The sequence below is a fragment of the Lycorma delicatula genome, chromosome 12 (genome assembly GCF_047948215.1).
Source record: "Lycorma delicatula isolate Av1 chromosome 12, ASM4794821v1, whole genome shotgun sequence".
NCBI lineage: Eukaryota > Metazoa > Arthropoda > Insecta > Hemiptera > Fulgoridae > Lycorma > Lycorma delicatula.
The window spans coordinates 63,203,775-63,231,383 of NC_134466.1; the positions used below are offsets into that span (position 1 = coordinate 63,203,775).

Below are 27,609 nucleotides of genomic sequence, written 5' to 3' on the forward strand. Positions count from 1 at the left end.
TTTATCAATTGATAGGGACAGAAATACTTTTTATTCCCTTGAGAACTTCGGTACAAATATTATTCAACTTTTTTCTGAAAATTTGTATTGAACTTTGATTTGAACAACTTCTACGAATGTTACATTTATCTATAATTACATTTCGAACGGTTAGTTTTTATAATTTTTTGTAATACAATTATTTAATTAAGAGATACTGTGAAAAGTTTTAACCTTAAGTTTTTTCTATACGTAAAACCTCTGTATAATTTAGATTAAAATTTTAGATTCAGCCGTAGACTTAATAACACTTTTATTAATTTTTAGATACGATGTATACTTTTGTAATAAATATGTATTCGACCTAACTCCATAAAGATTAGTTTCAAAAAAATAAAAATTTTAATCGGTAGTAATTTAAGAATTAAAAAACTGTCAAAAAAATTGTTAGAAATTTAAATATATATATATTAAAGTAATTTGTTTTTTAATTTCCTGACATTATAGTTCTAGAGCTATGCTGAAAGAAGGAAAGTATGGTAATCAGTCAAAAAATGGGGCATTTGTTTTTTTATTTTTTTATTTCGCGACGTTTCATGAACCAGGGACACCAAAATACAAAAAAAAGTATTGATCATACGTACGTACGCGTATACATGTATTGGCGCGTTTATAGATAATTAACTTTTCATTGAATAAGCCGATTTTTATGAAATTTTGTATAGAGACTCGTGCATGTGGGGCAATCTGTTCGTACAATTTCGGGGTTAATATCTCCAAGAGGTGGAGTAAATAGTTTTTTTATCAATTTACTCAAAATTTTATAAACATAGCCCCACTTTATATTAAACTCTGTACGCGGATCCATGTTTATCTTATAATTTTTAAAAAATTTGCCCTTTCCCAAAAGTAAAAAAAGATATCTTTTTGTTTTTATTTATTTATTTTTTTATTTCATTATTTATTTTAAAATCCGGCACCATCGTTAGGTATTGCTTCAGAGCGTGTGAAAATGACATGCTTGACGGGGATTCGAACCCGGGACCTCCGGATGAAACGCCGAGACGCTACCACTCTTGCCACGGAGACCGGCTTTTTCTCCGATTGGACCATCTAAGGATTACGTTGCACAGCTCTAGACTTCTTACTACTTTTTCAAAATTGTTTCATTCTTTCCTTGTGTTATTTCTTTCTCTACTCCAACTAATTTTTCATTCTTAGTTTCGGCTTTTCTGGAAATTTAGACTTGTCTACTACTTTTCTAAATGTGTTTCTATCTTCAATTATTTTTTTCGAGATATTTAATATTTTTAAATCCTTATCAACTTCTTTATACCGTGTAATTTTTGTTTTTCTGTTTTTAAAGTATGTAAATAACCGCTTAGATAGTCCGTTCTCATCCATTCTGTATAGATGTCCAAAAAATTAAGTCTTCTTTTTCTTATTACTCGTACGGGTAGTTTCCATTATTTCCAAATTTCTGTAAATCTTTTCTGAGATTTTTAAGCCTATATTCTCCGTTGACAATTTTAGACCCGTGATTTTTTCTTAATATGTTTTTCTCCATTTTAATTATGTTAATTTTTGAAAATTTTTGCAAACTTTCTGCTCCGTATAGGGTTTCCGGCAAAATGACTATTCTATAATGTCTAATTTTCGGATTTATTGTGAAGGGATTTTTTGTTATATAAGTTTTTTGTTAAATGAAAAGTCGCTTCGATTTTCTTACTCTAATTTTCATTCCTTTTTTTTCAAAACGTTTGGTGTTTTTACTTCTCCTAGATATTAAATTTACTTGTTTTTTAATTATGTTATTTTCTTAAACTTTCATTATTTTATTTCTGTTACATTTGGTTTTACTGCTATTATCTCCTTTGTCTTTGTAAAGAAGATTTGGAAACCTATTTTATTCTTACATTTTTCTAATTATTTTTTTGTGAGGAGGGGAATACCAGTTACGTACGCCCAATAAGGGGCAGTGTTGGACTCTTAAAGTGCTTATGTGTTCCTGCGCCCTACCGACTAAACCTAAACCACCCCCCCCCCCGCCGGCAATTCCCCCCGTCCGGGGACAGACCGGCATTGAAGCATTACCACGGCCCCGGCGGGAGCCTTCGGACTCAGGGGATTCAGAGTCCTCGTGCGTCATCACCGTTGTCGATCCACGCAAACGTGGACCAGCGACAGCTCAGAAGGGAGTTGTCCTTCACCCCTTCGTCCTCCGGTCATGCCCTTCCACCGCTCTCAAAGGACTTTTCCCAGAAACTATCATTCCGCTGGCGGCACTGTAGAAATCCTACCGAGTACCCGGCTCAGTCAGCCAGTATTCCAGTTCTCTCTTCTATTTCCTTTATACTAAGAATATTTGCTACTATAGTTGATACTAGTTCCCGTTGTCTACTATCTTTCAACATAAATTCTATCACATTTTCCGGTGCCAAACTGGATAGTTCAGGCGAGACCCTATAAGCATTCCATCAACATTATTAACTTTTATTTATAGGAAACACCAGAAATCTGAAACTTTTGTTAATTACCACGAAGATAAGAATAATACTGATCTATTAATTCGAGTAATAAAGGGACTTTCACTCTATCCTAATATTTCTTGTAAGATTGCTGAATTAATAATTATATAAAATATTTGATGTTAATAACAACTAATATTTCAGCGATTGTGTAACTGTCCACCATAAGCTCTGCTCTTTCTTTAATGTCGATCGGTGTTAAAGACATCTCTTTCTCAGGATCCGACGTAATTAACAAAGGGATAAAAAATGTAATATAGAAACTTTTTCTGTTTAGCCTCCGGAACCACCGTAAGGTATTACTTAAAAGGATGATATGTATGAAGGTAAATGAAGTGTAGTCTTGTACAGTCACTTATCGACCAGTCCCGAGACATGTGGTTGGTTAATTGAAACCCGACCACCAAAGAACACCGGTATCCACGATCTAGGATTCATATTCGTATAAAAGTAACTATTTTTACTAGGCATTGAACGTTAGAACTTTCGATTTTGAAATCGGCTGATTTGCGATGCCAATCGCTTGAGTCCTGTCCTTGACACCTACTTGTATCAACTCTTCAAGGAACTGTTTATAATATGGGTCATCGAAAACGTTTGCAGCGATAAAAAAATATCACATCAATGGCATAACGGACAAAGTCTCTACGCCACTGTCAGTCGGTGCAAATGTGACAGTTTCAGCAGAAATCAAAGTGCGTTTTTGTGGGTAGCGGAGTATAAATCAGTTTTAAGTATTCAATGGACTTTCCGCCGTATTTATGGCAGTGGTCCCTCTCATGCAATCAGCATTAGACGGTGGTACGAGTATTTTAAGGAATCTGACAACGTGGAAGTGAAAACTTCTCCCGGACGGCCTAAAACGAATGATGAAGCAGTTGAGCGTATACGCCCTTTTTTAGGGAAGAAGCTCTTAAAAACCAATCTCTAGACAAAGTTTACAGTTAGAAATGCCAAAGACAACTATCAAAAATGTGGGGGTGGACTAAGATGTCTACGGGGGGATGTGGTGGTGAGGGACAGCCCCTGCGGAGTTGCCGTTCACGTTCGCATGGATGGGCGGTGGCGTTGAGGTTTGGGGACTCTTTCTCCTCTGTATCGAAAAAGACCGAGTCCCGCCGGGGGTGCCCCTCTTCGGGTACTCCTGTTTGAGGCATAGCCATCAAGACCGAGTTCCGGATGCCGAGATGGGACCCAGGAACGGCATAGCCTGGCCTGGCTACTCCGCCCCGGCGGTTAGAGGCAGGCAACTAAGGAAGATCTAACCGGTGGGCAGACCTGCCATGCCGGACGAACTGCCGGTAGGTAGGAAGGCCGTTAGAATAATGGACACTCCGCCGGGCTGAGTTATATTTGATTGCAGGTCTGGCCCAGGGGAGTAGGGGAAAAAACTATTCAAAATGTGTTGTACAAGCGTTTATGTCTTCACACTTACAGAATTCAACTTAAATTTCATATTAAATCTACGGACCGTCCTACACGTGTTGAATTCGCATTTAAATTGCTTAATAACATGGATGATGACGAGAAATTCTTAGAACGTGTTATGTTTACGGATGAAACGACTTTCCACATTAGTGATTGTATCGAATGGCATAATTGTAGGATATTTGGTTCTCAGTAACCCAGTGAAATTATCGACTATGTCATCGATTTCCAAATAATAAACGAGTAGTGCGGTTTGATGTCCGATCGTGTGTTCAGCATATTCTTTTTTCATGAGCCTACTAACACAGGGAATTTTTATTTAGATGTGCTACAACTGTTCGTTTACCCGCAAGTCGACAAAATTGAACAAGAAACTAACGTTGCTGTAATGTTTCAACAAGATCGTGCGCCCCAGACTTTATCCTAGGTGCGCTCTCAATGAAAGATTCCCAACTCGTTGGATTGGAAGGGCCGGTCCTGTGCTTTGGCTTCCGAGAAGCCCAGATTTAACACCCGTAGATGTTTTTCTAAGGGGTTACGTTAAAAACATTATCTACAGTAAAAAAATCAGGGATGAACAACATTTAAGACGGTTCACCTCTACTATTGCCATAGTCACGCTTACGATGATTCAGCGAACCTGGCAGAAGTCGATTGTCGGCTGGATGGTTAGCAGAGCGACCAACGGAACTCATATTGAAACATTCCAAGGTATGTTAAAAAAGTTTTGAGTCGGTGAATTTTTAAATTAAATTCTAGTTTTATTAACTCTGGTATTTTCTGAGAATACGATTTTTTTTTTAAATTACTGCATCTTTTTATAATCACCCTAGCATATTAGAATCACAGTTTGAAAGATGTGTTTTCGACTTTTTGACAGTTTAAAGGTAATATATAAGTTGGATTTTTTTTTAATGAATAAATGATTCAATAGAATTGATTTTAAATAAATTAGAATGGAAATTTAAAATAATTTATTCGAATATTTTTTTTTTTTTATTTGGAAGCTCCCCATCAGGGGAAGAGTACTAAGTATTTTAGTCACTCTACTTTTAAAAAAATACGTCTTGAGGTTAAAGATTTGAAACTGGGAATTTTGTTTTCATTTTGGGGGCTCCCACACTCAAGGGGAAGCATTCGGCTAAAATAATTTTTTAAGAAAGTAATCCTTAAGTGGTAATAATAAATTAAAAAACAATATTTTTTTTTAAATATGAAGATATAGCAATAATTCTAAATAAACAAAGTTATAATTTTCTACGAAGTGGTGAAAATATGTAGCTAAAAAATGTGAAAATATCGTTTTTCATGAAATACGACGTGAATTATTAAATTCTTTTACATTTTAAATACCGACTTGGAATATTGATTTAAATTTAAAATAAATTGAAAGAAAATACTTTAAAAAATTAAAAAATATATTTTGTTATTACAGACGATTGGAATGAAATGGACAAAAAAAAATTTATAATATTTTTAAGGCCCATTAATGTAGAAAATATAGCTGTAAAAACTACTTTTCTGAAGCAAGATATACAGGATGGCACACGAAATGATCCAAAATTTGTTTTAACAATAAATGTTTGATTATGTTGGCAGAAGTAACAGCAGTTCATGAATATTAGTCTCTTCCTTTTCCGAGTGCGCTGTTTGTGTATTGTTCCAAGATGGCTGACAAAGGAAGACTGACTGTTGGATAGCGCGTAAAGATTGTATCGTGTTTTTATGAAACAAAAAATGTAGTGCTTATACAAAGACGGTTTCGTACAAATTTTCAAACTCGGTGGTCGCCCTCATTTAAAACAATACGTAGACTTTACGAAAAATTTAATAGTGACGGTTCAGTTTTTAAGAGTAACCGCGATCGGCCTGCCGATTTTCGTTCTCCACAGAATGTGGAAGCTATTAGAGAAGCGTTGCTGTGGAGCCCTGGCAAATCAACAAGAAAAGCAGTAGCACAACTTGGGATTTCTAGGCGATCTGTGTAGCGAATTTTAAAAACCGATTCTCATTTGTATCCGTACAGAATAACAGTTTTGCCTAAATTAACGGTTGACAATGAACATCAAAGAATGACGTTAGCTTTGAACGGGCTGTGAACTGAAGTGTATTGTTGAACGATGTTATTTGGTTTTCAGATTCCATCTAGACGGGGTGTTAATAAACAAAATGCGCGATTTTACGCTTGAGAAGATCTACATGTGCTTCATGAGGTACAGCACGCTCCATGAATTACGGTACGGGACGCTATGTCAAGTCACGGGGTAATAGGGCCAGTCTTTTTTGAACAGACAGTGAACAGTGAGCGTTATCTAAACATGCTGAGTAATAATTTTGTTCCTCAGCTTCTTGTAAAAGGATTTCAATTAGAAAACGAGTGGTTCATACAGCATGAAGCCAGACCGCACACAACTAATGTTATGTTAGACTTTCTGCATGAAACGTTTAATACAAATGTCATTTCAAACCGATTTCCAAATCGTTTTGCGGGTGGAGAGAACTGGCCCTCGAACATTCATAATTTTAATCCGTCGTGTGATTATTTTCTTTGGTGATTTGTAAAGGAAAAGATTTTCCCTAAATATCCTCGGGCGGTGATGGAACTGCGAATGCTGATCGTGCAGGCATTCAACTAGGTAACCGAGAATAAATATCGTCGAATTATTAACAACATAGGAATTCGCGTTGAAGAAGTAGCTAGACGTGATGGTGGACATACTGAACATGTGATAGCAGAACATAATCTCCGGGTATATAGTGAACACATTGTATTTATTTTTCTTATTGTAGTTCAAAGAAATATTTTTTAACAAAATGTTGGATGATTTCGTGCGCCACTCTGTATATAAAAAAAATATAAAGTAATCTTTGTGGGAGGGTGTGTGAAATAAATGTTTTTGGACTTTGCGATCTCAATAAAAGATATTTAAAATTTTTTGAAAACCTTTTTTTGCTAAAGCGCCCAAGAAAGATTTAAAATTTTAATTTCATTCGAACTACCCCTTTTTCTAATTTTTGCAAAAATTTAATAATTTCATCCCCCTTAAGGTAGTACAATTCTACCAAGTTTGAAGAAAATCAACCGCTTCTGTGTTATAAGACCAAATACAGACCATACTTATATATACTTGCATACCTAGTACAAACGTCCATCTGACAAATTTTTTTTTTACTTTGGATCATTGGAATAAAATTTTTTTCGCAGATTATTTACGATTTATTTATATGTATATCCACTGTTAAAATTTTTTTTCTTAAAGTCTCCGTAAGGTACAAAAATTAAAAATACCAATTTTTAAAAAAATTTTTTTTTTTTTAGATTTTTTTTTTTACCGATCAAAGTACTTTACCGTTACAGCTCTAGTTTCTATAGCCAGAAAATCGAAAGCATTAACAAAATCAGTTAAACATTTTTTTAAATTCACCTTACTGTGTAATTAATAGCAAAAAATTGAAAAATTTATGGAATCAAAATACGAGGAGTAAGTAATTTACTCTTTGGATCAGGTGTAGATTGTTAATCATAACGTACGTCATCATGACAAGATGAGGAGTGAATGATAGAAGATAAATGTAATACAAAGAATCTTAGCTTATAATAAAAAAAAGGGAGAGAGAAAATGTTATGTTTTGAAAATAGAGTTAAAATCTCAGCTTACAATAAAAAAAAAGAGAGAAAAATGTTATTTATTGAAAATAGAGTTTTGTATCAGCGATATTTGTTGTATCCGTTTACAAAAGAAATCGTTAGAAATTTATTTCACTCCGTTTTTAGATATCGATTTTTCTCTAAAAATATATGATGCAATCCTATATACTACGCTTTTCAACTGAATATACAAACGCGCGCATACATTATTTAAGTCGCGTATTAAATTCATATCGCTAGAAAAATACCAATATTTTAAGACCATTTTATTTACTGAGTTTCTATTTGTGGTGTCCAGTGTTACAAAAGAAAAAAAGGATTACAATGTTGATAAAAACTCGGTATGTTACTAAATGAAGACGAATTTAAGCATGACTAACCATCGAGTTTTTGACTAATTATCTTTAAAGTTGTTTCTGAAACAATATATTTAAACAATAGTTTGGTTTCCATAGATGTTTGTAATATTAGTAAAAAAAGGAATATATTTTAGTAGGTACTTAGTTCTTACTTTATTTCTTAATTTTATAATTAAAATGGAATTTGGAACATTATTTGCAATTCAATATCTCGATTTCTTGACAGGAATTGCCTGGTACAGAACTCTGTCGCAATCAATTATACTGTATAACAAGTATTAAGTATTTTACTTTTTCGGTAAATTTCGTTAGAATATCTATATTATGCTTATGGTCTTATAACTTAGGATTTCCTTCGAATTTGGCACAAATATTTCTACGTACGAGGCATTGATCGTATTATTATTTTTTCAAAATTCGTTAACGGGATAGGGAATATTATGAAAAACCCAGATTGGGTTTACTTTAATGGCATTTTAGAAAAAAATCTGTTAAAGCAAATTTGTTTGTTACCTTAACAAATTCATAAATAATCCCAAAAAGGGGTTCCAAAAATCAATCGTTACTCTAAAAACTGAAATATAATTTTTTTTATTTATTATCTATATTCCCCTTCGGTTTAAATATGTTTCAAAAATTTTTTGAAAGGTTATATTTCATAAATAGACCTATTAGGAAATGTCTCAAATTTTTAAAATGCAAACTTAGGAAATAAAATGCAGAAAGGAATTATTGAAAATTTTCTTTTTCTTATTTTTGCCTCTATTGACCATTTTGTCAGATTTAGAGAAAAGGTTACTTTAGAAAATTTGTTAAGTTTAAACTATCTATGTATGTATATTTTTAGAAAAAATCTTTCTTAAAATTTATTCCATTTTTGCAACTAAAATATATGTACCATTTTTTGTTGGCTCTGACTCTTTTTTTTAATTATTATTAGCCGGGAAAGTCATATTTTGCCAGCTGTTTTTTTTTCTTTTCTCTACAGATATAATAATCAAATAATATAAGAACATGTTTTAAAAAGGAAATATTGAAAACTTTTTATATAAATAGGAATTTATAAATTTTTCACTTTCTTTTTTCTCGAAGCTTAAAATTTAGCCGTTGGAACATAATTTAAATTTAAGAAAATTTGATGGTTTAAAATCGTTTTTTCTTTTATGAATTAAATCGACACAGAGCTTAAAGAAAAACTTTACGTGAGAATACGGAAATGGAATATTTGTAGCGTATAAAATATGCCATGCCTGACCGCGATTCGAACCCACTATCTCCAGATGTAAGCCCGAGACGCTAACATTCCGCCATGGAGATCGGATTTTGATCTGAAACATTTATAAAAACAGGTCTCTCATAACTGTATCGCTATTAATTAAAAGAAAAAATAATTATAAAAGATAGAATGTTGCTTTCAAACAAAAACACATATTTTGAGTGTGTAGATTTAGTATACAATATCTTTGTTAAAATTGATGGTAAACAAATAACATTTGTGAAAAATTTAAACCTTCAAAGGGCACTTGGCCGATCTAATCATCGTCACAGTGTTACTAGCGTTTAGCTGTGCTATTGAAAAGAAGTAGTGGTGTCGACTTGGTCGAAAACTGAATCTCGGACAATTTTGCCCACGGATTAACTATTGAAAAGTGTTCAGAAGAAATTATAACTATGCATGGATATGTTGTCCATCAATATTTAGGGGTACAACAATACCCCCCCCCCCCTATTGTTAATATTGTTGTACATCGTACAACAATATTTAGGGGGTACCCAAAGTTTTAAAGAGGAAATTTTGGCTTATCAATTTATAAAAATCGTTCAGTAGATTGGACGATCCTTCCTTCCTTCAAAAATCTTCATTTTTTGTTTGATTGAAATGCTTTGATACATCGTTATGACATCAAACGATGTAAAATTAATGGATCCAAAAAAAATAATGAAATCGAAAAGAAAAAAATAGCAATTTTTTCTTTTGGATTTCAAACCATTAAAAATAAATAAAAACATATATATCCAAATTTACTCTTTCACTGTTTATAAAATATATTCCGCTCGGCTGAATATCTCAATTTAATTTTTCCCAAACGGTATTATTAGTCAAACGCTATGTATGTGATGTCATTTTTTATGGAAGTGAAGCATGGACGATGAGGAATAGAGAGAGGGACTGGATCGAGGCTTTTGAGAAGCTGATAAGAAGATGGATATAGAAAGTAAACTGGACGGATAAAGTGAGGAATAAGGAAACAAAGAACATGATTAACGAAGAAAGGGAACTTATGCGGGAAGTATACAAAGGAAAAAGAAATAAGTTAAGACATTAAATTAGAGTAAATGGAATCTTGACAACTGCCTAGGTGAAGACTAGAGAAGGGAAGGCTTGGAACAAATATGGATGGACACGGAGGTGGCGTAAGGGACCTGCCTCTAGGCAAACATCCTATAATGAATATTTTTAGTTACATAACTGAAATTTAAGTAATGCTATTAAACCATTGCCTTATTTAATTTCTATTTGTTAATCTTATATATATAAAAATGAATGTTTGTGTGTTTGTTTGTTCCGTATGCATTCCTATACCATTCTTCAGATTGCGATGAAAGTTTGGTGAGTCGTAGTACGCATGCCTGCGAAGGTCTCTGAAATAGTTTGGACCCGCTAGGTAGCGTTGGGGTCGAGATATTTTGAAAAAATTGTATTTGTGGTCCGATTTGGCTCATATTCAGAATATGTATTAGTTACGTGAAAAGAAAAATTTTACAAAAAATGGACCCGTGGAGCCGGTGTCGAGATATTTAGAAAACAAATATTACAAATAGACTTTCTTCTTCTATATATATATATATATATATATATATATAAGGCAATGTTCGTATGTGTGTCCGCTGTAGACTAAACAATTATTGGACCGATTTACGGGCAGGGAAAAAAGGGAAAACGGGAAAAATTTAGAAAGGCAAAAACGAGAAGGGTAAAAGAAAAAAGGGAATTAGTGAAATGTTAAATTTTGTAAAGTTACGTAATGTTCAGTTTTTTAATATCAATTGCTTTCAATTGTGTTTATTTAATCTGTAAATATACTAAAATCTTGTAATAGCGAAGCATTGCTGGGTCTGCTATTTTTTTCATAAAATTAATTTAATAGGTGGTAGTAACTATAGATTTTTTAACAGGTTAGGTTAGGTTGTGTGTATATTTTCCAATATGTATATAACTTATATTCAGTCTCATGTTAATTATGTATCTTAACTAGAATTCTATACAGAAGAATTGAGAGGAGAGTGGAAGAAGTGTTAGGAGAAGACCAATTTGGTTTCAGGAAAAGTATAGGGACAAGGGAAGCAATTTTAGGCCTCAGATTAATAGTAGAAGGAAGATTAAAGAAAAACAAAAACATACTTGGCGTTTATAGACCTAGAAAAGGCTTTCGATAACGTAGACTGGAATAAAATGTTCAGCATTTAAAAAAAATTAGGGTTCAAATACAGAGATAGAAGAACAATTGCTAACATGTACAGGAACCAAACAGCTACAATAACAATTGAAGAACATAAGAAAGAAGCCCTAATAAGAAAGGCAGTCCGACAAGGATGTTCCCTATCTCCGTTACTTTTTAATCTTTACATGGAACTATCAGTTAATGATGTTAAAGAACAACTTAGATTCGGAGTAACAGTACAAGGTGAAAAGATAAAGATGCTACGATTTGCTGATGATATAGTAATTCTAGCCGAGAGTAAAAAGGATTTAGAAGAAACAATGAACGGCATAGATGAAGTCCTACGCAAGAACTATCGCGTGAAAATAAACAAGAACAAAACAAAAGTAATGAAATGTAGTAGAAATAACAAAGATGGACCGGTGAATGTGAAAATAGGAGGAGAAAAGATTATGGAGGTAGAAGAATTTTGTTATTTGGGAAGTAAAATTACTAAAGATGGACGAAGCAGGAGCGATATAAAATGCCGAATAGCACAAGCTAAACGAGCCTTCAGTAAGAAATATAATTTGTTTACATCAAAAATTAATTTAAATGTCAGGAAAAGATTTTTGAAAGTGTATGTTTGGAGTGTCGCTTTATATGGAAGTGAAACTTGGACAATCGGAGTATCTGAGAAGAAAAGATTAGAAGCTTTTGAAATGTGGTGCTATAGGAGAATGTTAAAAATCAGACGGGTGGATAAAGTGACAAATGAAGAGGTATTGGGGCAAATAGATGAAGAAAGAAGCGTTTGGAAAAATATAGTTAAAAGAAGAGACAGACTTATAGGCCACATACTAAGGCATCCTGGAATAGTTGCTTTAATATTGGAAGGACAGGTAGAAGGGAAACATTGTGTAGGCAGGCCACGTTTGGAGTATGTAAAGGGTAAAGGTATACATTTCAGTGTACCCTCTAAATGTAGAGGGTATACTGAAATGAAACGACTAGCACTAGATAGGGAATCTTGGAGAGCTGCATCAAACCAGTCAAATGACTGAAGACAAAAAAAAAAGTTAATTATGTAGGAAATTTTCTTGCAATAAAAATTTTTTAAAAATTTGAATTTGTTTACTAACAATTTAACGATGTCATTGTACGTCAAACCAAAAACTTTTTTTGAAACCATAATTTTAAGTGTATTACAACAAGATTTTCAAAAATTACTTTTAAATACAGTTGTCGACCTGTTTAATTTAATTTTTTTTTTGTCAGATCAAAAACTATTTAAATTTGTCCCTAAAATTAAGTTATTATAACTTCTTTTTATCCTTTGATAAAAATCAGGATGAAATTATTCGTTAATTATAATAACCGGAAAACGAATCGTTTCTTTACCCGTATCTATAAACGTTTTCTTTATTTTCTTTTTTTAGAACATGTTACATACTGTATATAAGACAAAAATAATATGTTGTAGTGTAATCTAAATGGTTTTTTTATTTCAGGAGAAAATCCTTTGAAAATAGAATTAACAAAAAAAAAAAAAAATTAAAATAAATAAATAAATACATTAACAATGGATATTTCTAATAGGATAAGATATTTCATGGCGTTTTTAGGTTATAATATAAAAAAACATAGCAGACCAAAAATTAATAAAAGAATTTTAATTTATAATTTATTACAATTAATTGTATTTTTTGGTTCTCTCTTTTATTTATTGGATAATTGGGAATATGTCGACAGAAGACTTAATGCATTCAAAGCCATTTCGTTTTATATTACATGTTTTTATTACGTTCTTGTATATATACTTTGTTGGGATGAATTTTTAAAGACTACTTTGATATCTATCGGTCAAAACAACGACGCTAGATTTCCATTTTTTATAACAAATGATCGTATTCAACTGATGGAAAATACAAAAAAAGAAATAACCTTCAACAACAAAATGCTATATTACTTTGTTTATATAGATGTTGCACTATTCTATATTATCCCTTTATCGAATGCAATTTATATAATATTAATTGCAAAAGATTTAAATACCACAAATGTTGACAATTTACCTTTGTACTTCCCGGCTTACTTTTGTTCAAATTATAAAAACATATACATGTATTTCATATGGTATACGCTACAATGTGTTTACATTACGTTATCCGGCACTTATATTTATATTACATATTCCGTATCGATGATATCGATGGAAGTCGTCGTCAATGATATTAAATTACTTCGATTATCGATAAAAGAAATGGACCAAACAATAAAATCGATTCAAAAAAATAATCGATGTTATACAGATTTACAAGATACAAAAATGAATGTTTTTAATAAAAGTAATATAAATTACTGTTTTCCCGAAGATAAATTGAGGTTAATGAAAACTTACACGAGATATATTGTAATAACTCATCAGTTAATATATAGGTAAGATACCTATTGTAATATATCTATTTATTTAATTTTACTTTCCCGAGTATCTATTGGTGTTAGTTGTATACGAAACACATACCGCTCGAGTTTTTAGCAAATACTGACTTTTCACGATCCCATGTGTTAAAAAATCACAAAAAAATTATTTATAAGTATTATTACAAATTAACATATAAAAAGTTAATTTTCAGGCTATTACGTTATGTTTATCGAACGGAGTAAGGGTTCTAGCTGCCCTAAATTCGACATTATGACGGTTAACATGAAAGATAGCTTTGTCGAAGAAGATTACTTTTTCTGAAAACGGATTGTCTTCGTTCACTTTATCAAAATGTTCACAGAAAAAGTTTAACGGTGTGGTTTATCGTCGTTTTCGATTCCAGGCGCGGACTGTATTTTCTATACGTGAAGTTTTAGGTGCTTGTGTATTTCCTTCAAAGTTGTCGATTGCGGTATTCTTGCACGGTCAATTCTGCCTACCGCAGCTATACAAGACATACCTCTGAAAAAGCTTACCGTTCCTAACTCCCGACGATTTAGACGATAGTTTTGTTTTTTCATGACTTCGAAAAAACAAAAAAAAAAATAGAAAAATTATGGTTTTATGTGTGTTTTTATGAAGGACTTTTTTTAAATTAAAGGTACATTTTTTCACGTAATTTAATAATGCCCCTTAACGAATTATGGTGTTCAGTGTTATTAAAATCCCCGTAAAGGGATGCAGGCTGAAAACAGTTTTTTATTTTTATGATTTTTGGACTGACTACATGTTTGTACTATTCAGATGATTCCATCGTGTTGGTATAACGTTTGGTTATGTATTTAGGCCATTTAATTCAGGAGTGGGGATAAAATAAGCCTAAATTGTTGGTTTTTTTTCGTCAGTTGTAGCTTTACTTTATAGTTCCAGAGTGGATTCTTTCTTTATCAGTTTAGCCTCCAAACTACGTAAGGTATTACTAGAGAGGATGATACGTATGGGTGTAAATGAAGTGTTGTCTTGTACAGTCTCAGGTCGACCGTTCCTGAGATGTGTCCTTAATTTCCGGAGTGGATTAGCTGATTTTTATGAAATATTGTACCACTTCTGAATACAAGTCATCGGTACCTTTTATTTTTGGTTATAATCAGTCAAAGTAGTCTGGAGATTCGGTCACTGTTGGTTCTACGTCGCAAAATTTCGTTAAAAAGACAAATACTTTTTTATAAAATTATTTTTTTCATACTTACATAATTTTACGTAGTAGGACCCAATCCTTCCACCTCTTGGTCTCAAAATATATTATTGTTAAAGTATTTTTATTTATACTAATTTTTGACGTAAACTTCACGTCGACTTACCGTGAAATTTTTCGATACCCGCAACTCTATAAAAAAGCGTTTTCGGACATATGTTTGCATGAACATTTTTTAATCTGCAGAATTACTTCCCAATTTATTTACATTTTCTCCTGAATATTTCTGAATAAATAATCAAAAACATGTTTTTTTTCAAAAAATCAACCTCTACCTCTTAAACTGAAATATATGTTTTTTTTTTTGTTTTTTCGTAGTATCTCCTTCTCGTTTAAATATCTTTTTTTTTTAAATTTAAATTATAGACTCCCAGACTTTTTTTTTGTCCAGAGTCCCCGTGCTTCATCACCGTCGCCCATCCGCACAAGTGCAGATGCACGATGGCTCTACAGGGGGCTGTCCTTCACTCCTTCAACTTCAAATCACTTTTTTCGCCTGAGTCTAAGGTCTTTTGTAAGGAACTCTGATTCCTTGCTGGGTGATCTTCGGTACTCTTACTGATCTGGGTCCTAAATTAGGCTCTATCCCATTTTCTGGCTTCTCTCGCTTTAGTTTTCAGGATACTTATCGCTAGGTGTACTACCTTGTCACATCCGGCTCTTCTTATCAACATGTATGGAACTGTTTCTTCCGAAGAAAGCCAGCTTAAGCCGAAATATTGTCTGACCACATCCCACCGCTGGTATTGATGGTATGCTTAACGGTATCTTCAAGATCGTAGTACCTGCATAGAGGAGACGCTCTCCTACCAAATCGATGCAGGTAGGCTTCAAACTCGCCAAGTCCAAAAAGGAGCTGCGTTATATAGAAATCTACCTCACCCAGTCCTCTCTGCACCCGTACATCTATTCTCGGAATTAATTTACGCGTTCATACACCAGTAGGTGAGGTGTTCCAGGCCTCCTGCCACTCGGCCAGAAGTAAATCCTTAGCCTCGGTCTTAGTCATACCAAGATAAACCCGCCGGAGTATCAATGCACGCAGCCGCACCGGGGTAATCCCAGAGATGACCTCAATAGTGTTTCGCGAAACCGTGCGGTATGCGGCCGCAATGTTCAAAGCGCAGCACGTCTTTGAAGCGATGATATTTTATCTACATTCCTTTTCTTTTCAAGGGCCTCTACCCACGCAGGGACGGCATAAAATATGATAGAAGAAGCCACCGTCAGTATTATACGTCGTCTAGAAGCACGAGGACCTCTGTGGTTACGCATTAGCTTACTGAGATTACCAACAACTGTCTCAGTACGTGCCAAGGCCGAAGGTGGACTTGTAGTTTCGGCTCCTCTCCAACCACACGCCGAGTTACATAACGCATCCCAACGCGGGAATACTGGTCTCAGCAACATTAATTTGCATTTCTCGCAGTCTTCTTCTCCCGACCAACGCTAGTACGGAGGTATTATTAGGCGCTAACTGTAGAACTCTCGCCTCAAGCCAACAACTTATTCGCCGGACCGCATGATTGGCTACCTCCCCTACTTCTGCTTCAGTGTGTCCGGCCACAAGAAGGGCCAAATCATCTGCATATGCAACAAGTTCAACGTCCCCATCAAACTCAAGTCTCAAAAGCCCATCAAAAGTGAGGTCCCAAGGGAGTGAGCCGATAACCGACCCCTGCGGAACCCCACCAAACACGTCAAAAACCAACTCGCCATCTTCTGTGGGAGACCCCCAGACTTGAAATGCAGAAACGTTTTTCTTATTTAACCTTCATCTAAGCAAGCAAAAAAAAAACTTTGTTAAACCGGTTGATCAGAGGGATCATAAAAAGTTGGAAAATTGCTGAAATTTATCGTTTACAATCCATTCAATTATCCATGAAAATCTGGATTACTATAAAACGTGTTCAAGATAGATTCTGAAAGGTTGACTCAAAATACATAGACACCCGAATTCATATTTATATAGAAATTAAATAGAAGGTAAAATCGTATAATAATAATTTTAGATAAAACTTTATCATTTTGAGCGCCGAATACAAAAACGAAATGAAAACTTTCGAATTCACCCACCAGGAAAAAACTCAAAACCTACGCATCAGCCCGTGAAGCGATGTTAACGATGTTTTATGACTATGAAGATCCAATTTATTGCCCGATTATCTGAGAGAACAACGTATTCAAGAAGCTACTCATAAGTATGCTAGAGAGGTGTACCTGATCTCGCATCATATGACTTTTTGCTTTGTCCTTTTAAAGAATTTTTACGTAGCACTAAGTTCAGGAACAACGAGCAAGTCAAGAATGCAGTACAAGAATCACTCAGACACACGAAGTGAATTATTCTTTAATACTGGGATAAGAAAGCTCCCAGAAAGATTGGGACAAGTGCCTAAATATTACCGAGAATTAAGTTGAAAAGTAACATTAGTTTCATTGTCATTGAAGATATAATATTTCTTCAATCATTTGTCTCCTTAATTATGGAACGATTCTACGATTATTATGTATCCATCAGAATAAAAAAATTATATTTTTTAAATTTATATATGTATTTAAGATTACTATAATACAACGATATTTAAAAATAGAATAATAAAATATTAATAAAAGAGAAAATTATTTTTTTTTAAATTTTTACACAAAAGAAACTTTAGAATATTATTATCATTTCGAAATAGCGAAATTAAATAAAAGAAATTTAAATTAAATTATGATAATTTAAATACATAATACTCGTATTTTTCTAATCATTAAAAAAAATAAATTATATTTACAGGAAAATAAATGTAATCAAGAAAGGAATCCAAGGCATTTCGTTTGCATTAAAATGTGGAGTTTGCGTATATGCATGTTCTTCTATTTATTACATTATTAAGGTTTGTAAAAATTATGTAATTAAAATGCATTTTACTCACCGGTTGGCCTAGCGGTAAAACTTGTCATAAATCAGCCGATCTCGGAGTCGAAAGTTCTAAGATTCAAATCTTAATAAAGGTAGTTAGTCGCTTTTAGCGGTATTTGAATACTAGATCGTGGATGCCGGTGTTATTTGGTAGTTGGGGTTCAATTAACCACGTGCCTCAGGAACGGTCGGCCTGAGTCTGATGAATAATAAGTTTAAGACATTCACATAGTTATTGATTAATCGCTAATATCTTCAATTAATAATGAGACTATAAATAAAAATTTTTTAACAATACATAATTACATATTTTAAATTATATGAAAATATTTACGATCAAAATTATTTATATAGTGCGCGCGCGCGTGTGTGTGATTGCGCACGCTCTAAACTGAAAAAAAAAATTATTTATCTTTAATAACTCTCTAATGTTTAAAAATTGCAGTTGATACGCATGTTGATGATCGATCCAGTAGTGTTTTTTAAAGTTTAAAACAGCTCTGTTAAAAAAAAGAGTGGGAATGGATTTAAAGAACTGACTTTGACCTCCAGTCGCTCTATATATTATCCCCTCCATTGTACTTTCTTCTTTTTCCTGTTTAGCCTCCGGTAATTACCGTTCAGATAATACTTCAGAAGATGAATGAGGATGATATGTACGAGTGTAAATGAAGTGTAGTCTTGTACAGTCTCAGTTCGACCGTTCCTGAAATGTGTGGTTAATTGAAAACCCAACCACCAAGGAACACCGGTATCCACGATCTGGTTTGCAAATCCGTGTAAAAATAACTGACTTTACTATGACTTGAACGCTGGAACTCTCGAATTCCAATAAGCTGATTTGGGAAGACGCATTTACCATTAGACCAACCCGGTGGGTTCCCCTTCATTGTACTATTACACATTTATACAACCTATCCCGAGTTTAAAACGTTTATGATTTTTAAAATTAAATTGTAATAATCTTTATATGAAGCAGCGTTAAATATTTACCGTGAATTACAATGATATAATTTCTACATTTACCAAAACGGATTTATAGAATGAAGCTCACACACACACATATATATATATATATATATATATATATATATATATATATATGTATATATATATATTCTGATAAATATTCTAATAAATAATATTCTAATTATATTCTAATAATAAATATTCTAATTCTGATGAATAATAAAGTTTTATTAATTACATAAATCGATATACTGTAAATGAAAATAAAAATAATTTTTAAAATGCGGAGTATTTCCAGTACTCGTGAAATCCCTCCCCCGAGAAAAAACATGAAATAAATATAAATGGAAATTGATTTTAAACAGCAAATTTTTTTAATAATTATTTAAACTGATTTGTGCAAGTTGTTTCTAAAGGTTTTTGGCGATATTTCATCGAGTTTAATATACTCTAGTGGACGCTAAAATTATAAAACTGAAAAACATTAAGTCAAAAAAATTTGTATCCAGTTTGATTCCTTCACCCGATGGATGCTTATAATTTACAGTGGAAATATTAAATTTACTGAAATACGTAAACAAAAATTAAAAAGTAAATCTTTACCTCTTTTGGCTGATTGAATTTTTTAAATAAAAATCCTAATTTATAATTAACTCCCTTATAAGAAAATATTTAAATTAAATTTTGCGCTTTAATATAAAATCTATGTAATGATATTATAAGAAAATTAACGAATACGGATATCGCCTTACTCGTTTGTAATTTGCCCCAAAACGTGATATAATTAAGTTCTCGTATATAGAAATATTTTGTCTACTTATTTTTTCTTAATTATTTAGCCACTTTAAAAATATTACCAAATCTGAAAAGAAACAATTATTTTCGGTAAGTTCGTATCCACTTTCCGACGGGGTCAAAATTTTAACAAAAGTTAAATTTAACTTTTTATAGATTTCCGTACTAAATTTACTGAGAGGAAATGTATAACAAAAACTCTAAAACTCTAAAACAGTTAACCTAATTATATCCTCACCTCTAAGTCTGATCGAGTTAAAATTTCATTACTGTAAATAACTCGTATAGTACTAACCACTGCACCAAATTTCATCAAAATTAATTTTCCAATCAAATCTATTACTCTTCAAAAATCCCAACACACGTACATAAGTATTTACGAACATTACGCCCCAACCTTTTTTGGGCAGGTCATTAAAAAAACCCGTACCCAGTTTTTGACTGATTATCATAATTTCCTTCTTGCATTATAGATCACTAGAGCTCTGATACCAGAAAAGTAAAAATTCTGTTTTTATACGTATTCGTATACAGGCTATGCGTTATTTAATTTAGTGTATTTAAGGAATGACTTGAAAGTTTTATCAGTAAATTTTTTTTTTTTGTCATGGTTTGGTGTGACATTTTGAGGAAGCTGTAATGTACGAGGGACACCTCTAAATCGTCGATGATGAAATCAGAAAAGATCGTCGCTCAACGATTTCCGTTTTTTTCTATTAGCTCCTCTGGGCCGGACGGACTTGTTGGTATTATGCCACCCAGGGGAGTGTTTTTAAACTCAAATAGGCCTCCCCACCTACCGGCTATGTACCGGCATGGCAGATCGGCCTACTGGTTAGCTCTTTTTAAGAGTATTGCCCTTTTGGACACCACGCCATATCTAGTGTGTCTTGACGTGGTGCCGGGTCTTTTCGGTATTCAGTGTGCTGTTACCTGACTGTTGCCCATGGAGTCCTTGGTGGCTCATCAGTGCCAACACACCGCAGCATGTTGGACCTCACCCGCAAGGCTGTCCACCCAGTCCTATTCTAGCCAACACCTTGTCTTCTCTCATAGGAGTATTTCTGTAGTACGACTTGTCTAACAAAACTAGCAATATTATTCCAGTTTAACTCGCTTCTTAGCATGTATCCAATTGTTGTCTCTGGAGTTATACCTGTGAGTGCCTTACTATGTATGTGTAAGTGTGTCCCACCTATTGCACTCGATTTCCGACCTGGCTCTTCTTTTCCTTACGTTTCAAGTGCTGTTATCGGTCGCATTGTTCGTGACCATGGCTTCAGAAAGGTTTGCGCAAGTCGGGTGCCACACGTCTTAAGAAAGTCACAAAAAAATCCGAATGGGATCTGCTTTGGAATTTTTTATGCGCTACTCAGAAAAAGGTGATGAGTTCCTTAATTCGATCGGCGATAAAACGTGGATCGCATATTACGCGCCAGAGAGAAAACGGCAGTCAAGTGAATAGCGTCATCCTCAATCACCAACCAGACCGACGAAGGTCAAGCCACAGCCATTTGGACGCAAACTGATGGCCACAGTCTTTTGGGATCGGATTGGCATACTGCTGATCGATTTCAAGGCACGTGGAACGACTGTAAATGCCGAAGCCTACTGTAAAATTCTACGTAAGTTATGGTCTGCCATTCAAAATCGGTGACCGACGGCGTCGTCCTGCTTCACGATAATGCGCGTTCACATGTTGCGGGTCCGACACGTGATTTACTGAGAACATTTAGATGGAAAATTTACGATCCCCCACCATATAGTTTAGACTTAGCTCCTTCCGATTATCATTTGTTTGGGAATTTGAAAGAATTTTTGAGCGGTAAGCAATTCGCGGGTGACGATGAACTTAAAAATGCTGTTAATCAGTGGGCTAAATGGACTGGCGACAGAAGAATACGAGGGTATATTGAAGCTGTTGTGTCGCTACGATAAATGTCTTAATTCATGTGGCAATTATATGAGAAGTAGTATAAGGTAGTTTTCAGAAAAATGTTTTTACAATGAAACTGTCTTTACTTTAGAGATAACCTCTCGTATTTATTTTACAGAAAAAAACATTTAGAATTATCATTGGAACAATTTGATTATGATGATTAGCCAAAATAAATTATTTCTTATTATTGTCTTCAGATAGTTCTTGAGAAAAAAAAAGAATTATTATTATTATTATTTAAAAGCTAAAAATTATAATAGAAAACAGAAATTTTTAAAATAAATTTTATGAAAAGATGTATAGTTCTAGAGCTGTGATATCAGGAAATAAAAAATGTAACGGATTATTGCCCCATGTCCAGTAATTATTAGACAAATTTCATGTTTTAATGCTTCAGGCAATCCGAAATTACTTATCAAAACACAGGCCAACATATATACATCCATCAGGAATTTTTCATGGGTTTTTTCACGTATCATTATTTTCCACTATATAAGAATAATTAACCTGTGTCAGGAAAAATTAAAAACTTTGTTGTCAGCTTATATTAAGTAAAACTGGAAAAGAGTATATTTTTTTTAATTTTGAAAATGTTACAAGTGGATAAAGCTGCATATGAAGAAATTAGATAAGTAAAATTAGAGAAACAATTCCTTACAAAATCCTTAAGGCAAAAAAAATAATTTTTTTATATATTTACGATATATTGAATCATTAAAACAAATTTTTATTAATTTTTCTGTTTTACTTTAATTTTATATTAGTTTCAAAATCCCGGCCGTCCTGGTTAAGTGGTAAGTAGCCAGTTAGTTTCTGTTACCCGAAGGTATCTGAGTTTGTATTCTAACGAATTATATTAAGTTTTTTACTCGATAAAAAAAAATGAATTATTAGTTTTTTGATGTAAAGTTATGTTTTTTTTTAGAAAGACAGTATGACTCAAAAAATGTTAGAAACCTTTCTTTGTGGTTTTACTTTTTACATATTATACGTATTTGATGTTAGAGGTGAACGGATAATTACTGAGGTATGGAAAATTAAAATTAATGATTTTATATGTATAAGAAACGTTTAAATAAAATTTTATTTAAAAAAGCCGGCTTCACCGGGAAAATTATAATACAATACTTCATAAAAATAGGTTAATACAGCCTAAACGATTATCAAATAAAACGATGACTGACAAAAAACTGAAATTAGCTGAAATTAGTTTAAAAAAAAAAACAAAATCGCGTCCAATTTCATAAAGTGACACTGATTTAATGGTCATCTATTTAATATAAAAATAAACGTTGAGTCCAGAAAGGTCTAAAAAGTAAAAATTTCTTGTCCCCCTCTTTGTGGGATTTGACAAGACACCATCAGAAAATATTTTAGCTACTCAAGAATCATTAAATCGTATAAAAAAATTTACCTACCCTTTAAACAAGATCAGAATAATAATATTAAAAAAGACAAACGATTCATTTGTCCCATCGGGGATTTCATTTTACTGGGATAATTCTTTACTGAACATATGATAGTATTTACAAGTGTAACTGGATCAAAATTTTAGAGAATCTTACTTAAATTAGTTCAATAAATTACCTCCGTCTACGTAAAATTTCTATGTAGCATCTACTTACGTTTAACGCGTTTCGGAACTCTGCTTCATCTTCAGAAAATCACTTACAAAAAGTCGCAACACGTCAAGATAAAATGAAAAACCAACACACACGTATACACACAAAGTCATAACAATCAACATATAGAACCACGCACAAACGCGAGGAGTACGTGTTGTTGATTGTGTTTTGATTTGTTATTTTATGTGATGACAACCTCAAGCGAGTGATTTTCTCAAAGAGTAGAATTCCAAAATGCGGTAAAAGTAAGTAGTTACCATTTTGAAAGTCAATATAGACGGACATAATTTATTAAATTAATCGATAAATTGTGACTTGGATGTATTAAGATGAATTTTTAACCTTTCTTTTCACAGTAATTACCGCTGTGATAATCGTGCAAAACAACGAAGAAAATATTATCATGTAAAGAACGATCATTGTTCTTTGAATGAACTTAAATTGTTACACGATCTTAATCGCCACGTAATAGCAGCATGAGCTAGTACTACAAATTATTAACATAAAAACTGACTATTTAAACCTCAACATTATTTTACGGACAAATTCTATTAAAAAACCCAACCCGTATAAGAAAGTTGGGAAAATGACAGACATATATCTTTTGCAATGTATTATTGTAATAATAATAATAATTAATCGAACTGAACGTAAAGTGGAGGACATGAAAACAGACACAAAATTACAGCATCAATTTTTTGCCATAACGGCTGTTTGTTAACCGATATTAAAAAATAAAATGTCATTTTGTTCAAAATAAAAGGATTAATATTTTAGAAAAAACATAAATTTTGATAAAACTAATATTTATGGAGATCTAACGGATTGAAAAATAAACATGGCCGCCATTTTGTCGTTTGCAAAGGAATTTAATTCCTGATTTTTTGCTAATTTTAAAACTTTATTACCAAGACGCTTACCAAATATTAATGTGATTGGTCTATCCGAACTTGAGGTATAAATTTTTATATACAAATAACAAAATGGCGGACAGCGGGAGAACGAAGGAGAAATCGCCATTTTTCCTAAGAATAATTTTTGTTTAGTTTTACAAGTAGAATTCGAAAAAGCATAGCCAGCCCATAATTTTAGAAACACTCTGTATATAAACAGATATTATCATATTGTTGGAGTAATCAACAATCAATAGAACGCTAAAGTATCCAGAGACGTAAAAAAAATTGATTAGAAATAACTTTTTACAAGCTGAAAGCAATGGAAAACTACAGCTGCTTTTTTTCCAAGAAAATGTGGCTCTCTGCATTTTCACATAGCAATAATGGAGGCGCCTTCCTTGGTAAAATATTCCGGAGGTAAAATAGTCCCCCGTTCGGATCTCCGGGTGGGGACTACTAAGGAAGGGGTCACCAGAAAATTAAAAAATAACATTCTACGAGTCGGAGCGTGGAATGTTAGAAGCTTAAAAAAGGTTGGTAGGCTAGAAAATTTAAAAAGGGAAATGGATAGGGTGAATGTGGATATAGTAGGAATTAGTGAGGTTCGGTGGGAAGAGGAAGGCGACTTTTGGTCAGGTGATTTGAGAGTAATTAACTCAGCGTCAAATAATGGGCAGGCAGGAGTAGGTTTCGTGATGAACAAGAAGATAGGGAGGAGAGTGGAGTATTTCAAAACGCATAGCGATAGAATCATTGTAATAAGGATAAAATCAAAACCTAAACCGACAACGATTGTTAACGTTTATATGCCTACAAGCGCCCATGATGATGATGAGGTAGAGTGTGTATACGAAGAGATTGATGAAGCAATTAAACACGTAAAAGGAGATGAAAATTTAATAATAGTTGGAGATTGGAATGCAAGCATTGGAAAAGGCCAGGAAGGAAATATAGTGGGTGAATACGGGCTGGGCAGAAGGAATGAAAGAGGGGACCGACTTATAGAGTTTTGCACGAAGTATAATTTAGTAATTGCCAACACCCAATTTAAAAATCATAATAGAAGAATATACACTTGGAAAAAGCCAGGCGATACTGCAAGGTATCAGATAGATTATATCACGGTTAAGCAAAGATTTAGAAATCAACTCGTTGACTGCAAAACTTACCCTGGAGCAGACATTGATAGCGACCATAATTTGGTGATAATGAAATGTAGATTGGGGTTTAAAAACCTGAAGAAAAGTTGTCAGATGAATCGGTGGAATTTAGAGAAGCTTGAGGAAGAGGAGGTAAAGAAGATTTTTGAGGAGGACATCGCAAGAGGTCTGAGTAAAAAAGATAAGGTAGAAAATGTAGAAGAAGAATGGGAGAATGTTAAAAAGGAAATTCTTAAATCAGCAGAAGCAAACTTAGGCGGAATAAAGAGAACTGGTAGAAAACCTTGGGTTTCAGACGATATATTGCAGCTGATGGATGAACGTAGAAAATATAAGAATGCTAATGATGAAGAAAGTAAAAGGAACTATCGGCAATTAAGAAATGCTATAAATAGGAAGTGCAAACTGGCGAAAGAAGAGTGGATTAAAGAAAAGTGTTCAGAAGTGGAAAGACAAATGAACATTGGTAAAATAGACGGAGCATACAGGAAAGTTAAGGAAAAGTTTGGGGTACATAAATTAAAATCTAATAATGTGTTAAACAAAGATGGTACACCAATATATAATACGAAAGTTAAATTCGATAGATGGGTGGAATATATTGAAGAGTTATACGGAGGAAATGAATTAGAAAATGGTTTTATAGAGGAAGAAGAGGAAGTTGAGGAGGATGAAATGGGAGAAACAATACTGAGATCTGAATTTAAGAGAGCATTAAAAGATTTAAATGGCAGAAAGGCTCCTGGAATAGACGGAATAACTGTAGAATTACTGCGCAGTGCAGGTGAGGAAGCGATTGATAGATTATACAAACTGGTGTGTAATATTTATGAAAAAGGGGAATTTCCGTCAGACTTCAAAAAAAGTGTTATAGTTATGATACCAAAGAAAGCAGGGGTAGATAAATGTGAAGAATATAGAACAATTAGTTTAACTAGTCATGCATCAAAAATCTTAACTAGAATTTTATACAGAAGAATTGAGAGGAGAGTGGAAGAAGTGTTAGGAGAAGACCAATTTGGTTTCAGGAAAGGTATAGGGACAAGGGAAGCAATTTTAGGCCTCAGGTTAATAGTAGAAGGAAGATTAAAGAAAAACAAACCAACATACTTGGCGTTTATAGACCTAGAAAAGGCTTTCGATAACGTAGATTGGAATAAAATGTTCAGCATTTTAAAAAAATTAGGGTTCAAATACAGAGATAGAAGAACAATTGCTAACATGTACAGGAACCAAATTGAAGAACATAAGAAAGAAGCCGTAATAAGAAAGGGAGTCCGACAAGGATGTTCCCTATCTCCGTTACTTTTTAATCTTTACATGGAACTAGCAGTTAATGATGTTAAAGAACAATTTAGATTCGGAGTAACAGTACAAGGTGAAAAGATAAAGATGCTACGATTTGCTGATGATATAGTAATTCTAGCCGAGAGTAAAAAGGATTTAGAAGAAACAATGAACGGCATAGATGAAGTCCTACGCAAGAACTATCGCGTGAAAATAAAGAAGAACAAAACAAAAGTAATGAAATGTAGTAGAAATAACAAAGATGGACCGCTGAATGTGAAAATAGGAGGAGAAAAGATTACGGAGGTAGAAGAATTTTGTTATTTGGGAAGTAAAATTACTAAAGATGGACGAAGCAGGAGCGATATAAAATGCCGAATAGCACAAGCTAAACGAGCCTTCAGTAAGAAATATAATTTGTTTACATCAAAAATTAATTTAAATCTCAGGAAAAGATTTTTGAAAGTGTATGTTTGGAGTGTCGCTTTATATGGAAGTGAAACTTGGACAATCGGAGTATCTGAGAAGAAAAGATTAGAAGCTTTTGAAATGCGTTGCTATAGGAGAATGTTAAAAATCAGACGGGTGGATAAAGTGACAAATGAAGAGGTATTGCGGCAAATAGATGAAGAAAGAAGCATTTGGAAAAATATAGTTAAAAGAAGAGACAGACTTATAGGCCACATACTAAGGCATCCTGGAATAGTCGCTTTAATATTGGAAGGACAGGTAGAAGGAAAAAATTGTGTAGGCAGGCCACGTTTGGAGTATGTAAAACAAATTGTTGGGGATGTAGGATGTAGAGGGTATACTGAAATGAAACGACTAGCACTAGATAGGGAATCTTGGAGAGCTGCATCAAACCAGTCAAATGACTGAAGACAAAAAAAAAAAAAAAAACTTTTTACCAACTTTTCAAAGAAAAGTACGGTGTTACTTTTGATCACTTGGTGGGATTGGGAGATTGAAAGGAGTTTTCTTTACG

General features: G+C 33.3%; 1 protein-coding gene across 1 annotated transcript in view; it reads left to right on the forward strand.

Moving 5' to 3' along the window:
• Nucleotides 1–13,417: 13,417 nt before the first annotated feature.
• Nucleotides 13,418–27,609, forward strand: part of LOC142332783 (uncharacterized) — a 31,132-nt gene continuing 16,940 nt past the window's right edge. Inside the window, exons 1-3 of the mRNA XM_075379399.1 lie at nt 13,418–13,804; nt 17,828–17,927; nt 22,582–22,683. Coding sequence (XP_075235514.1) covers nt 13,488–13,804; nt 17,828–17,927; nt 22,582–22,683 — 519 coding nt within the window. The 5' untranslated portion in view covers nt 13,418–13,487. The remainder of the gene's footprint in view (nt 13,805–17,827; nt 17,928–22,581; nt 22,684–27,609) is intronic.